The sequence below is a fragment of the Coregonus clupeaformis genome, chromosome 31 (assembly GCF_020615455.1).
Source record: "Coregonus clupeaformis isolate EN_2021a chromosome 31, ASM2061545v1, whole genome shotgun sequence".
Classification (NCBI taxonomy): domain Eukaryota; kingdom Metazoa; phylum Chordata; class Actinopteri; order Salmoniformes; family Salmonidae; genus Coregonus; species Coregonus clupeaformis.
In genome coordinates, this window is record NC_059222.1 from 27,421,349 (window position 1) to 27,437,468 (window position 16,120).

The 16,120-nt window shown below is 47.6% G+C and overlaps 1 protein-coding gene across 2 annotated transcripts in view; it reads right to left on the reverse strand.

Annotated features, from left to right (window-relative positions):
* Nucleotides 1-16,120, reverse strand: part of LOC121547347 (protocadherin-15-like) — a 225,215-nt gene that overhangs the window by 103,369 nt on the left and 105,726 nt on the right. For both annotated transcript variants that reach the window (XM_041858563.2, XM_045209824.1), the window contains one exon: nt 6,133-6,339. In XM_041858563.2, the coding sequence (XP_041714497.2) occupies nt 6,133-6,339 (207 nt within the window). The remainder of the gene's footprint in view (nt 1-6,132; nt 6,340-16,120) is intronic.

Sequence of the window (16,120 nt, forward strand, 5' to 3'; positions counted from 1 at the left end):
AAGGAAGAAGCCACTGCTCCAAAACCGCCATAAAAAAGCCAGACTACGGTTTGCAACCTCTGGTCTGATGAAACAAAAATAGAACTGTTTGGCCATAATGACCATTGTTATGTTTGGTGGAAAAAGGGGGTGCTTGCAAGCCGAAGAACACCATCCCAACCGTGAAGCACGGGGGTGGCAGCATCATGCTGTTGGGGTGCTTTGCTGCAGGAGGGACTGGTGCACTTCACAAAATAGATGGCATCATGAGGAAGGAAAATTATGTGGATATTTTGAAGCAACATCTCAAGACATCAGTCAGGAAGTTAAAGCTTGGTCGCAAATGGGTCTTCCAAATGGACAATGACCCCAAGCATACTTCCAAAGTTGTGGCAAAATGGCTTAAGGACAACAAAGTCAAGGTATTGGAGTGGGCATCACAAAGCCCTGACCTCAATCCTATAGAACATTTGTGGGCAGAACTGAAAAAGCGTGTGCGAGCAAGGAGGACAACAAACCTGACTCAGTTACACCAGCTCTGTCAGGAGGAATGGGCCAAAATTCACCCAACTTATTGTGTGAAGCTTGTGGAAGGCTACCCGAAACGTTTGACCCAAGTTAAACAATTTAAAGACAATGCTACCAAATACTAATTGAGTGTATGTAAACTTCTGACCCACTGGGAATGTGATTAAATAAATAAAAGCTGAAATAAATCATTCTCTGTACAATTATCCTGACATTTCACATTCTTAAAATAAAGTGGTGATCCTAACTGACCTAAGACAGGGAATTTTTACTAGGATTAAATGACAGGAATTGTCTGTGTAGCCATTTCATTAGATGTTCAGGAGTCTTATGGCTTGGGGGTAGAAACTGCTTAGAAGTGTCTTGAACCTAGACTTGGATCTCTGGTACCGCTTGCCGTGCGGTAGCAGAGAGAACAGTCTTGACCTCGACATGATCGTGAACTCTCTCATCAAGAACAGTCTTTGACAACTTTTAGGGCCTTCCTCTGACACCGCCTTGTATAGAGCTCCTGGATGGCAGGAATCTTGGCCCCAGTGATGTACTGGGCCGTACGCACTACCCTCTGTAGTGCCTTGCAGTCGGAGACTGAGCAGTTGCCATACCAGGGAGTGATGCAACCAGTCAGGATGCTCTCGATGTTGTAGCTGTATAACCTTTTGAGGATCTGAGGACCCATGCCAAATATTTTCAGTCTCCTTAGGGGGAATAGGTTTTGTCGTGCCCTCTTCACGACTGTGTTGGTGTGCTCCACTACAGCTCCATCGATGAGAATGGGGGCATGCTCGGTCCTCTTCTTTTTCCTGTAGTCCACAATCATCTCCTTTGTCTTGATCACGTTGAGGGAGAGGTTGTTGTCCTGGCACCACACGGCCAGGTCTCTGACCTTCTCCCTATAGGCTGTCTCATCGTTGTCGGTGATCAGGCCTACCACTGTTGTGTCATCGGCAAACTTAATGATGGTGTTGGAGTCGTGCCTGGCCATGAAGTCATGAGTGAACAGGGAGTACAGGAGGGAACTGAGCACGCACCCCTGAGGGGCCCCCGTGTTGAGGATCAGCGTGGCGGATGTGTTGTTACCTACCCTTACCACCTGGGCGTGGCCTGTCAGGAAGTCCAGGATCCAGTTGCAGAGGGAGGTGTTTAATCCCAGGGTCCTTAGTTTAGTGATGAGCTTTGAGGGCACTATGGTGTTGAACGCTGAGCTGTAGTCAATGAATAGCATTCTCACATATTCCTTTTGTCCAGGTGTGAAAGGGCAGTGTGGAGCGCAATAGAGATTGCATAATCTGTGGATCTGTTGGGGCGGTATTCAAATTGGAGTGGGTCTAGGGTTTCTGGGATAATGGTGTTGATGTGAGCCATGACCAGCCTTTCAAAGCACTTCATGGCTGCAGACGTGAGTGCTACGGGTCGGCAGTCATTTAGGCAGGTTACTTTAGTGTTCTTGGGCACAGGGACTATGGTGGTCTGCTTGAAACATGTTGGTATTACAGATTCAGACAGGGAGAGGTTGAAAATGTCAGTGAAGACACTGGCCAGCTGGTCAGCGCATGCTCAGGGTACACGTCCTGGTAATCCGTGCGCCTTGTGAATGTTGACCTGTTTAAAAGGTCTTACTCACATCGGCTATGGAGAGCGTGATCACACAGTCGTCCGGAACAGCTGATGCTCTCATGCGTGTTTCAGTGTTACTTGCCTCGAAGCGAGCATAGAAGTAATTTAGCTCGTCTGGTAGGCTCGTGTCACTGGGTAGTTCGCGGCTGTGCTTCCCTTTGTAGTCTGTAATAGTTTACAAGCCCTGCCACATCCGACGAGCGTCGGAGCCGGTGTAGTACGATTCGACCTTAGTCCTGTATTGACGCTTTGCCTGTTTGATGGGCATAGCGGGATTTCTTATAAGCTTCCGGTTTGAGTCCTGCTCCTTGAAAGCGGCAGCTCTACCCTTTAGCTCAGTGTGGATGTTGCCTGTAATCCATGGCCTCTGGTTGGGGTATGTACGTACAGTCACTGTTGGGACGACGTCATCGATGCACTTATTGATGAAGCCAGTGACTGATGTGGTGTATTCGTCAATGCCATCGGAATAATCCCGGAACATATTCCAGTCTGTGCTAGCAAAACAGTCCTGTAGCTTAGCATCTGCTTCATCTGACCACTTTTTTATTGACCGAGTCACTGGTGCTTCCTGCTTTAGTTTTTACTTGTAAGCAGGAATCAGGAGGATAGAATTATGGTCAGATTTGCCAAATGGAGGGTGAGGGAGAGCTTTGTACGCGTCTCTGTGTGTGGAGTAAAGGTGGTCTAGAGTTTTTTTCCCCTCTGGTTGCATATTTAACATGCTGGTAGAAATTAGGTAAAACGGATGTAAGTTTCCCTGCATTAAAGTCCCCGGCCACTAGGAGCGCCACCTCTGGATGAGCGTTTTCCTGTTTGCTTATGGCTGTATACAGTTCATTGAGAGCGGTCTTAGTGCCAGCATCGGTTTGTGGTGGTAAATAGACAGCTACGAAGAATAAAGATGAAAACTCTCTTGGTAAATAGTGTGGGCTACAGCTTATCATGAGATACTCTACCTCAGGTGAGAAAAACCTTGAGACTTCCTTAGATATCGTGAACCAGCTGTTGTTTACAAATATACATAGACCGCTCCAAACTTTGGACTGGTACTGTATGTGAGGATAAACACTCATAACATTTGAAATACGAAGTAATCTCACAGTTTTAAAATATTTGTTTATCAAACCATTTAGTTTCCATGAAATATGAATAAACTGTTTGTCCATGGTGGTGTTGAATGACAATGAAAAACATTTATGCAGCTCTTTGTACATAGTACGGTATTACCATGGCACTGATGTTGACATCCTTATCATATTTGGATACATACGTATGAATACAGACCAGTAATGAAAAGTCCAGCCTCATCCACTGCTTACCCCTATTCACTATATAGCGCACTACTTTTGACCAGAGCCCTATAGGAATTGGATACGCAAGCCAGTCCTTTTAATACAGGCCCATTCCAGACAGGCGACAGCCTTCATTACTAATATGCACCCCTCAGCACTGTGGATATTGTTGATGCTGCTTTAGTGGATATTGTTGATGCTGCTTTAGTGGATATTGAACTTACGCCGCTGCCCCTCCGGACGGAGAGAGACATAAATAAATTCAGCTGCGGCAAATAAAAGTAATTAGAATAATAATCACCACAAACACTTTTAACAAAGGGCTGTGTGTTATTAGAGGTCCCCTCTCCCAACACCCCGCACAGCGGGAGATGACAGCTTCCATCAGCATGGGGTTTCCCAAAATAATCCAACCCACATTGGCCTTAGCCTGCTCCAGATCGGCATGTGAGAAACAACTCCACTGGTTGTAAGGATCTGTAGACCAGGCTAAACCCAGAGTATATACGTATATACAGCACATATGGCACTAGTAACAACTATACACAACTATATGCCTTATCAATGTAATACAGGTAATCCATGTACTGTGGGAAACATTTTCATGAAGCTGGTTGAGAGAATGGCAAGAGTGTGCAAAGCTGTAATCAAGGCAAAGGGTGGCTACACTGAAGAATCTCAAATATAACAAATATTTTGATTTGCTTAACACTTTTTTGGTTACTACATGATTTAATATGTGTTATTTCATAGTTTTGATGTCTTCACTATTATTCTACAATGGCGAAAATAGTAAAAATAAATAATAATAATAATATGCCATTTAGCAGATGCTTTTATCCAAAGCGACTTACAATCATGTGTGCATACATTTTTACGTATGGGTGTCCCGGGGATCGAACCCACTACCCTGGCGCTACACTGAAGAATCTCAAATATAAAAATAAAGAAAAACCCTTGAATGAGTAGGTGTGTCCAAACTTTGGACTGGTACTGTATGTGAGGATAAACACTCATAACATTTGAAATACGAAGTCATCTCACAGTTTTAATTTATTTGCCTATCAAACCATTTAGTTTCCATGAAATATGAATAAACTGTTTGTCCATGGTGGTGTTGAATGACAATGAAAAACATTTATGCAGCTCTTTGTACATAGTACGGTATTACCATGGCACTGATGTTGACATCCTTATCATATTTGCTGAATGCATTACAAAGTATACTAAGGATTTGTTGTTATCAATGCACTGTCTGTCCACAGTATCTGTATGGCTGTGTCGCGGAGTGTTGCGGGGTCTGTTGTGCCAATCTAAACATGCTTTCGAATGTTAAACCCCATAACTTTCCCTAATCCATCTGAAGTCCTGCAAGGCTTTGTAGTCCTTGTGTCGCGGTTGTGTTCTGCACACACAGAGCAACACCTGGATACATACGTGTATGAATACAGACCAGTAATGAAAAGTCCAGCCTCATCCACTGCTTACCCCTATTCACTATATAGCGCACTACTTTTGACCAGAGCCCTATAGGAATTGGATACGCAAGCCAGTCCTTTTAATACAGGCCCATTCCAGACAGGCGACAGCCTTCATTACTAATATGCACCCCTCAGCACTGTGGATATTGTTGATGCTGCTTTAGTGGATATTGAACTTACGCCGCTGCCCTTCCGGACGGAGAGAGACATAAATAAATTCAGCTGTGGCAAATAAAAGTAATTAGAGTAATAATCACCACAGACACTTTTAACAAAGGGCTGTGTGTTATTAGAGGTCCCCTCTCCCAACACCCCGCACAGCGGGAGATGACAGCTTCCATCAGCATGGGGTTTCCCAAAATAATCCAACCCACATTGGCCTTAGCCTGCTCCAGATCGGCATGTGAGAAACAACTCCACTGGTTGTAAGGATCTGTAGACCAGGCTAAACCCATAGTATATACGTATATACAGCACATATGGCACTAGTAACAACTATACACAACTATATGCCTTATCAATGTAATACAAGCATCCATGCACTGTGGGAAACATTTTCCTACATTACTACAAGTTCCTCAGGTTAGAGAAAAATAGATAATTGCACTTCAAAGACTAACCAAGCTAGCTACAAATGTAAACAAAAATCTATAAACAAGGCGTGAAGCGGAAACCATGTAACTAGAAGAATTGGATAGTTTAAAAAAGAGGCTGATCAGCAGAATAAGAGAGAAAGAGAACTTCACACTAGTAATCACTAATCACTAAGCACTAATGCATTGGCTAATACCTACAGGTTCATCACCAGGGAGGAGCTGAATTAAGAGAACAAAACAAAAAGTGTGATTGGACAACCTGCTCAACCAATGAGAACTGGGGGATGGTGTTAAAATGGGGTTAAAACAAAAGTCATGCATGTTCTTTGCTGATTCATTCCTATAGTATCATCTTGAAAGAGCAAATACCTTTTTTGAAGCTGACATACTTGGATCCTGGAACTGTATCTAGACAGTCACTTGAATCTATGTACTGTAACAAGATTAGCTCTCAATCTCTCTGCTCTTGACCTCGACATGATCGTGAACTCTCTCATCAAGATCTACAGCACTATTCCATAGAAAGAGTGTGTGTGAATGAATGACTGAAATAATGAATAAATGAATGAATAAATGAATGAACAAATTAATTAACGAATGAATGAACGAAGAGACTGGTCGGCTATGAGGTCTTACCTCCTCAATGTCGTTGTCCAGGACCTTGATGCCCAGGGGGGTGGTGAGGCTGACGTCGGTGAACAATGTGGTGCCCACTGGCGCTGACTCGATGATGAAGCCCTGGTACGTGGTCTCTTGAAAGTATGGTGCCTGGTTGTTTTCATCCAGAACCTCGATGTGGAGGTTAGCAAACGCAGGCAGGGGGTGGCCGTTGTCCTGCTCTGCCTGGAAAAGATAGAACAGGGTCGTGTTCATTAAGGCACAGCGTATAATTTATTTTGCAACAGAAAACGTAAATGTGTGTTCATATTGGACACGTTCAGGTAGCACCTTCCAGATTCACTTCTCCTTAATGAACATAACTGAGAACTACTCAATAAGTGCATGTAAGCAGCACTGAGGGTTTCACAACTGTTGCATTAGAGCACAAGTAATGCTGGGTTCATGGACTAAGCTTTCCAAAGATAACTGATTTAAAAAATGGGGTTGAATCCAAAACAAGGATACAGAAAATAACCAATTGGAATGACATTTGAGGATTTCGAAAGCAATCTTTGTGAGTGATACTTATTATTCCTAGCAGGGCTGTTTGTTCTCTCCATCAGTGATTTTGATCTAATCTATGGCCAATCAGCACGGTTGTGTCAATACAGAGTAATGAAACTGCCTTTGCAATTATTGATAATAACAACAGAAAGAGAGAGAGGGGCGGGTGACTGCTGGGCCCCTCGCATAAAAAATACTGTACATGACTGATTACCAAATGAATTCCTTCATTTCCAACATCAACCAGCTGAACGTTCCATAAGGCTCAGCCTTCAAAGGTTTTGTCATTATCCGTCCTCCTCCATAATTGATTACTAATGCTTGACCTGTGTCTATATATTAACCTGTTTTATGTGAACTAATTGAGATGGTGTTTGCCTGTCCTAGAATAGCCTAAATCACGTCCTGTTGAGCTCCATATGATGTCTTGTGTCCAGTCTTATCTTTCAAAAAGCTGATTGTCTACTCTCTGAATCCTCTAAACAGTGTGTTACATTGGTGACACCTGTGTTGTTGTTTTTTGCGTCTTTATGACTGTGGAACCGAATATTTGCTGAAGTTATCACTGGACCAAGGGACACGTGGCTAAATGCTAGCTAGCGTACCGAAGCAGCATCGCACAATGTTATTCTCATTTGTAGTGCACGATCATCTCCCTCACTGCTAGCTGTCGGACAAGCGAAGTATTGGACAGTGTTGGGGAAGCTACTCTGAAAATATAGTTTACCAAGATACCAATTACTTCACACTGGAATAAGTTAATTTACACTAAAGCTAACCTTAAGAAAAAGGTAGTTCACTATATCCAAACTATATACTTTGTGAAAAATGATCATATCTAAATCTGAAATGTCATAGACTACAAATTGCAAGAAAGATCACTCTGGAATCAGATGTTAACCGAATGTGTAATTTTGCCTATTAAACACAAAAAGTGAGAATTAAGCAGGTCTGATGCTGAAAAAGAAAAAAAATATTGCCTATTTTACCCATATTTGATTTTTGCAAAAACTAGTAGTGTGTAGTTTCAGTATTTAGCTACACAAGGGGTTCACACCCCTTTTGTTGGCGGAGAACACATTTAGCAGTTTAAAGCTTATTTCTTGCAAGTCTACACATTTTGTCATGGGGTGCAAATACATTTGTTCAGTTTTAAATCAAATTTTCTTGCAATTCTATACATGTTGTCATGTATAATGTGTATTCATGTGATATTTAAATTACTTGAATATTACTGCAAAAAATATGGGCAAAAAAACCTAGCTAAAAAACATTAGCTGACATGGGCTAGTTGACATTTCTGACAAGTTACAAATAGATCTCTAAGGCAATGTGTCAAACTCATTCCACGGAGGGCCGAGTGTCTGCGAATTTGTCACGCCCTGGCTCGGGGGACTCTCGTATGTTGAGCCAGGGTGTTAGTTTCTATGTTTTGCATTTCTATGTTGGCCAGGGTGGCTCCCAATCAGAGACGGCTGTAGCTCGTTGTCTCTGATTGGGAGTCATACTTAGGTAGCCGTTAGGCTTTCATTCTTTGTGGTTTCTTGTTCCGTGTTGGTTCGTGTTGTAACCAGGGACGTCACGTTTTCGTTTTGTTGTTTTTGTTTGTGTGTTCATTCATTTAATAAAATGTTCGCATTCAACGCTGCGCCTTGGTCCTCCTCTGTAGATGACGATCGTGACAGAATTTTTGCTCCACCCTTGTACAGTGGCTTGCGAAAGTATTCACCCCACTTGGCATTTTTCCTATTTTGTTGCCTTACAACCTGTAATTAAACATTTTGGGGGGTTTGTATCATTTGATTTACACAACATGCCTACCGCTTTGAAGATATATTTTTTGGGGTGTGTCACGGATTCTGCCGAGGCTGCTCCTCCTCCTTGTTCGGGCAGGCTTCGGCGGTCGTCGTCCCCGGAGTACTAGCTGCCACCGTTGAATGTTTCGATGTTTGATTGCTTTTGTCTGTCTGTTGCACCTGTGTCCGTTTGTGTCTAATTGTGTGTCCTATAAGTTGCCTGTTTGGTGTTGGTTAGTTTGTGTGTTGTTATTCGCCTGTCCGTTAGTGCTGCGTGTTTTCTCTGTTTATTGTTTTATTGGTTTACGCACAGTTTGCGTAATCGCTTGCCTCTGTTTTTTGTTTGAGGCCGTTCATTGTATTGTGCTTTGGTTTGCACTAGTAAACTTTGTTGGACTAAGCTTCGGTGTCCTGCGCCTGACTCCCACACCACATTAACCTCAGCCTTTTGACAGAACAACACACCTTTTATGGAGTCAGCAGGAGCAGCGGCGGGCCCCAAGTCGCTGGAGGATCGGATCAGCGACCAAGCCACCATGATCCGGCAACTTGGGGCCGCCATGAACGAGGTGTCCAACACGCTGCGCCGATTGGTTACGGGAGAGGTGCCCACGCCTTCGCACACCTTACCATCACCATCGGCCAGTCCTCCTCTCCCAGCACCGGAACCCAGTGGCATTCGGCTCTCGCTCCCGAGGGCATATGATGGTTCTGCAGCCGGGTGTCAAGGGTTCCTCCTGCAGGTGGAACTCTACCTGGCCACCATACACCCGGCGCCCTCGTGATACGAGAGCGTCTCCGCCCTCATCTCCTGTCTATCCGGCAAGGCGTTGGAGTGGGCCAACGCCGAATGGAGGGGAATAGACGCCGCCACCATCACCTACGCGGAGTTCTCCTGCCGCTTCAGGGCTGTGTTCGATCATCCACCTGAGGGGAAGGCGGCGGGGGAGCGTCTGTTCCACCTCCGACAGGGGAAGAGGAGTGCACAGGAGTTCGCCCTGGAGTTCCGGACTCTAGCGGCGGATGCGGGGGTGGAATGAGAGGGCCCTCATCGACCATTACCGGTGTAGCCTACGAGAGGACGTTCGTCGTGAGCTGGCCTGCAGGGACACCAACCTATCCTTCGACCAGTTGGTGGACATTTCCATCCGTCTCAACACCCTGCTGGCTACCCGCGGACGTCCCGAGTGGGGGTCGTCCATTCCACCCTCCAGCACCTCCGAGCCGGTTCCCATGGAGCTCGGGGTGCTGGCGCTAGGGAGAGGAGGAGAGAGAACCCGAGGGGGGCCGTCCCCTGCACCAACTGTGGCCGTGGAGGACACACTGCGGCTAGGTGCTGGGGAGGGTCTCCTGGGAGAGGGGACAACAGGTCACGCACTGGGGAGTCATTTCAGGTGAGTAGGCGTCCCACTTACCCAGAGCTCTCTGTTGGTCACTTGTGTATACCTGTGAGATTTCCACAGGTGGCACCTCATTCCCAGCATAAGGCGTGTTATAGGTTAGGAATTCCCCTTCGGCCGGTAGAAGCCCCCTTTCCTGTTCATGCCCTAGACAGCCGGCCGCTGGGGTCGGGGTTGATCAGAGAAGTCACAGCACCACTTAAGATGACGACGCAGGGGGGTCATGAGGAGATCATTCAGTTTTATCTGATCGACTCTCCTGCGTATCCCGTGGTGCTGGGGCTTCCCTGGTTAAGCGCCCATGATCCTACCATTGCGTGGCAACAGAGGGCTCTTATGGAGTGGTCTGCTCAGTGTGTAGGGAGATGTCTAGGTGTTTCCTTAGGGGCGACCTCGGTGGAGAGTCCGAACCAAGTGCCCGCAATGCGCATTCCCCCTGAATATGAGGATTTAGCTCTTGTGTTCAGCAAAACGAGGGCAACACGGCTACCACCTCATAGACAGGGGGATTGTGCGATAGATCTCCAAACAGGAGCGGCACTTCCGCGGAGCCGTGTGTATCCCCTGTCTCAAGAGGAGACCGCGGCTATGGAGACTTACATAGCCGAGTCCTTGGCACAGGGATACATACGGTCCTCCACTTCCCCGGTTTCCTCGAGTTTCTTCTTTGTGAAGAAGAAGGGACGGGGGTTTGCGCCCGTGTATTGATTACCGTAGTCTCAATCAGATCACGGTTAAGTACAGTTACCCTCTTCCTCTGATTGCGACTATGACGGAGTCATTACGCGGAGCGCGGTTCTTCACAAAGTTAGATCTCAGGAGCGCGTACAATCTGGTGCGCATTAGGGAGGGGGATGAATGGAAAACAGCATATAGCACCACCTCGGGTCATTACGAGTATCTCGTCATGCCATACGGGTTAATGAATGCTCCTTCAGTCTTCCAATCCTTTGTTGACGAGATTTTCCGGGACATGCATGGGCAGGGTGTGGTAGTATACATCGACGACATCCTAGTGTACTCTTCTACACGAGCCGAGCATGTAGCCCTGGTGCGCCGAGTGTTGAGGAGGCTGTTGGAGCATGACTTGTATGTTAAGGCAGAGAAATGCTTGTTTTTCCAGGAGTCCGTCTCCTTTTTGGGTTATCGATTGTCCGCGTCTGGTGTGAAGATAGAGGTTGACCGTGTGTCGGCCGTGCGTAATTGGCAAACTCCAACCACTGTAAAAGAGGTGCAGCAGTTTTTGGGTTTTGCTAATTACTACCGGAGGTTTATCCGGGGCTTTGGACAGGTGGAAGCTCCCATTACGTCCCTGCTAAAGGGGGGTCCGGTGCGTTTGCAGTGGTCAGCTGAGGCGGACAGGGCATTTGTTAAACTAAATAACCTGTTCACTTCGGCTCCGGTGCTGGCGCATCCGGATCCCGCTTTACCATTCCAAGTTGAGGTAGACGCGTCCGAGGCCGGTATTGGGGCAGTCCTGTCGCAACGGTCCGGCACGCCACCTAAACTCCGCCCCTGTGCTTTCTATTCTAAGAAGCTCAGCTCGGAGGAGCGTAATTATGACGTAGGGGACAGGGAGCTGTTAGCTGTAGTCCAGGCCCTAAAGGTGTGGAGGCATTGGCTTGAGGGGGCTCAACACCCTTTCCTCATTCTGACTGACCACCGTAACCTGGAGTACATCCGGGCAGCTAGGAGACTAAACCCTCGTCAGGCTAGGTGGAACATGTTCCTAACCCGGTTTGTTTTTAAGATCACATACATCCCAGGGTCCCAGAACGGTAAGGCAGATGCCCTGTCCCGGCGGTATGACACAGAGGAGAGGTCCATTGAGCCTACTCCCATACTGCCGGAGTCTTGTCTGGTGGCTCCGGTGGTGTGGGAGGTAGATGCGGAGATCGAGCGGGCACTGCGTACCGACCCTACTCCCCCCTGAGTGTCCGGTGGGGCGGACGTATGTTCCGCTCGAGGTTCGTGACCGCCTTATTTATTGGGCTCATACATCACCCTCCTCTGGACATCCAGGTATTGGCCGGACAGTGCACTGCCTTAGCGTGAAATACTGGTGGCCAACGTTAGCTAGGGATGTGAGGGTGTATGTCTCCTCCTGCTCGGTGTGCGCCCAGTGTAAGGCGCCTAGACATTTGCCCAGGGGAAAGTTACATCCCCTGCCCGTTCCACAACGACCATGGTCCCACCTCTCGGTGGATTTTGTGACAGACCTTCCCCCCTCCCAGGGGAATACCACTATTTTGGTCGTTGTGGATCGGTTTTCCAAGGCCTGTCGTCTCCTCCCAATGCCGGGTCTCCCTACTGCCCTACAGACCGCTGAGGCCCTATTTACCCACGTTTTCCGGCACTATGGGGTGCCCGAGGATATAGTGTCTGACCGAGGTCCCCAGTTCACCTCCAGAGTCTGGGGGGCATTCATGGAACGCTTGGGGGTCTCGGTGAGCCTTACCTCGGGTTACCACCCAGAGAGCAAAGGGCAGGTAGAACGAGTCAACCAGGATGTGGGTTGGTTTCTGAGGTCCTATTGCCAGGGCCGGCCGGAGGAGTGGTCAAGGTATATCCCATGGGCAGAGATGGCACAGAACTCTCTCCGCCACTACTCCACCAATCTAACACAGTTCCAGTGTGTTTTAGGGTATCAGCCGGTTCTGGCACCATGGCACGAGAGCCAGATCGAGGCTCCTGTGGTGGATGAGTGGATTCGGCGCTCGGAGGAGACGTGGGACGCTGCACATGTCCATCTGCAGCGGGCCATCCGTCGACAGAAGGCGAGCGCCGATCGCCACCGCAGTGAGGGACCGGTATACGCACCGGGAGATCGAGTCTGGCTCTCGACTCGAAACCTGCCCCTCCGCCTGCCCTGCCGGAAGCTGGGTCGGCGGTTTGTGGGGCCCTTTAAAGTCCTGAGAAGATTGAACGAGGTGTGTTACAGGTTACAACTGCCTATTGATTATAAGAATATTAACCCCTCGTTCCATGTGTCTCTTCTCAGGCCGGTGGTAGCTGGTCCACTCCAGGAAGATGAGATAGGAGAGACCCCTCCGCCCCCATTGGACACTTTTAAGCAGGTCAACATTCACAAGGCCGCAGGGCCAGACGGATTACCAGGACGTGTACTCCGAGCATGTGCTGACCAACTGGCAAGTGTCTTCACTGACATTTTCAACATGTCCCTGACTGAGTCTGTAATACCAACATGTTTCAAGCAGACCACCATAGTCCCCGTGCCCAAGAACTCTAAGATAACCTGCCTAAATGACTACCGACCCGTGGCACTGACGTCTGTAGCCATGAAGTGCTTTGAAAGACTGGTCATGGCTCACATCAACAGCATAATCCCAGAAACCCTAGACCCACTCCAATTTGCATACCACCCCAACAGATCCACAGATGATGCAATCTCTATCGCACTCCACACTGCCCTTTCCCACCTGGACAAGAGGAACACCTACGTGAGAATGCTATTCATTGACTACAGCTCAGCATTCAACACCATAGTGCCCTCAAAGCTCATCACTAAGCTAAGGATCCTGGGACTAAACACCTCCCTCTGCAACTGGATCCTGGACTTCCTGACGGGCCGCCCCCAGGTGGTAAGGGTAGGTAACAACACATCTGCCACACTGATCCTCAACACGGGGGCCCCTCAGGGGTGCGTGCTCAGTCCCCTCCTGTACTCTCTGTTCACCCATGACTGCATGGCCAGGCACGACTCCAACACCATCATTAAGTTTGCCGACGACACAACAGTGGTAGGCCTGATCACCCGACAACGATGAGACAGCCTATAGGGAGGAGGTCAGAGATCTGGCCGTGTGGTGCCAGGACAACAACCTCTCCCTCAACGTGACCAAGACAAAGGAGATGATTGTGGACTACAGGAAAAAAAGAGGACTGAGCACGCCCCATTCTCATCGACGGGGCTGTAGTGGAACAGGTTGAGAGCTTCAAGTTCCTTGGTGTCCACATCACCAACGAACTATCATGGTCCAAACACACCAAGACAGTCGTGAAGAGGGCACGACAAAGCCTATTCCCCCTCAGGAGACTAAAAAGATTTGGCATGGGTCCTCAGATCCTCAAAAAATTCTACAGCTGCACCATCGAGAGCATCCTGACTGGTTGCATCACCGCCTGGTATGGCAACTGCTTGGCCTCTGACCGCAAGGCACTACAGAGGGTAGTGCGTACGGCCCAGTACATCACAGGGGCAAAGCTCCCTGCCATCCAGGACCTCTATACCAGGCGGTGTCAGAGGAAGGCCCTCAAAATTGTCAAAGACTCCAGTCACCCTAGTCATAGACTGTTCTCTCTGCTACCGCACGGCAAGCGGTACCGGAGTGCCAAGTCTAGGTCCAAAAGACTTCTTAACAGCTTCTACCCCCAAGCCATAAGACTCCTGAACAGCTAATCATGGCTACCCGGACTATTTGCACTGCCCCCCACCCCATACTTTTTACGCTGCTGCTACTCTGTTAAGTATTTATGCATAGTCACTTTAACTCTACCCACATGTACATATTACCTCAACTACCTCAACTAGCCGGTGCCCCCGCACATTGACTATGCAACGGTACCCCCCTGTATATATAGCCTCCCTACTGTCACTTTATTCTATTGTATATATAGCCTCCCTACTGTCACTTTATTTTTACTTCTGCTCTTTTTTTCTCAACACTTTTTTGTTGTTGTTTTACTCTTACTTTTTTGTTTAAAATAAATGCACTGTTGGTTAAGGGCTGTAAGTAAGCATTTCACTGTAATGTCTGCACCTGTTGTATTCGGCGCATGTGACCAATAAAATTTGATTTGATTTGATTTGATTTGATTTGAGGGGGCTCCGGCTTACAGGGTCCGGACCATCTTGGACTCGAGACGCCGGATGAGTGGTCTCCAGTATCTCGTGGAGTGGGAGGGGTACGGTCCGGAGGAACGGTGCTGGGTGCCTAGGAGGGACATCCTAGATCCATCCCTCCTGACTGAGTTCCACCGTGGTCATCCCACGCGCCCGGGTCCGCGTCCTCCTGGCTGTCCCCGAGGCCGGGGTCGGCGCACGGCTGGCACCGCGCGTCAAGGGGGGGGTACTGTCACGGATTCTGCCGAGGCTGCTCCTCCTCCTTGTTCGGGCAGGCTTCGGCGGTCGTCGTCCCCGGAGTACTAGCTGCCACCGTTGAATGTTTCGATGTTTGATTGCTTTTGTCTGTCTGTTGCACCTGTGTCCGTTTGTGTCTAATTGTGTGTCCTATAAGTTGCCTGTTTGGTGTTGGTTAGTTTGTGTGTTGTTATTCGCCTGTCTGTTAGTGCTGCGTGTTTTCTCTGTTTATTGTTTTATTGGTTTACGCACAGTTTGCGTAATCGCTTGCCTCTGTTTTTTGTTTGAGGCCGTTCATTGTATTGTGCTTTGGTTTGCACTAGTAAACTTTGTTGGACTAAGCTTCGGTGTCCTGCGCCTGACTCCCACACCACATTAACCTCAGCCTTTTGACAGGGTGAAAAAAACAAGAAATAAGACCAAAAAAAAAACTGAAAACTTGAGCGTGCATAACTATTCACCCCCCCAAAGTCAATACTTTGTAGAGCCACCGTTTGCAGCAATTACAACTGCAAGTCTCTTGGGGTAGAGTGAGGAAAAAAAGTTTTTGATCCCCTGCTGATTTTGTACGTTTGCCCACTGACAAAGAAATGATCAGTCTATAATTTTAATGGTAGGTTTATTTGAACAGTGAGAGACAGAATAACAACAACAAAATCCAGACAAACGCATGTCAAAAATGTTATAAATTGATTTGTATTTTAATGAGGGAAATAAGTATTTGACCCCCTCTCAATCAGAAAGATTTCTGGCTCCCAGGTGTCTTTTATACAGGTAACGAGCTGAGATTAGGAGCACACTCTTAAAGGGAGTGCTCCTAATCTCAGCTTGTTACCTGTATAAAAGACACCTGTCCACAGAAGCAATCAATCAATCAGAATCCAAACTCTCCACCATGGCCAAGACCAAAGAGCTCTCCAAGGATGTCAGGGACAAGATTGTAGACCTACACAAGGCTGGAATAGGCTACAAGACCATCGCCAAGCAGCTTGGTGAGAAGGTGACAACAGTTGGTGCGATTATTCGCAAATGGAAAAAAAAAAAAAACTGTCAATCTTCCTCGGCCTGGGGCTCCATGCAAGATCTCACCTAATGGAGTTCCAATGATCATGTGAACGGTGAGGAATCAGCCCAGAACTTCACGGGAGGATCTTGTCAATGAT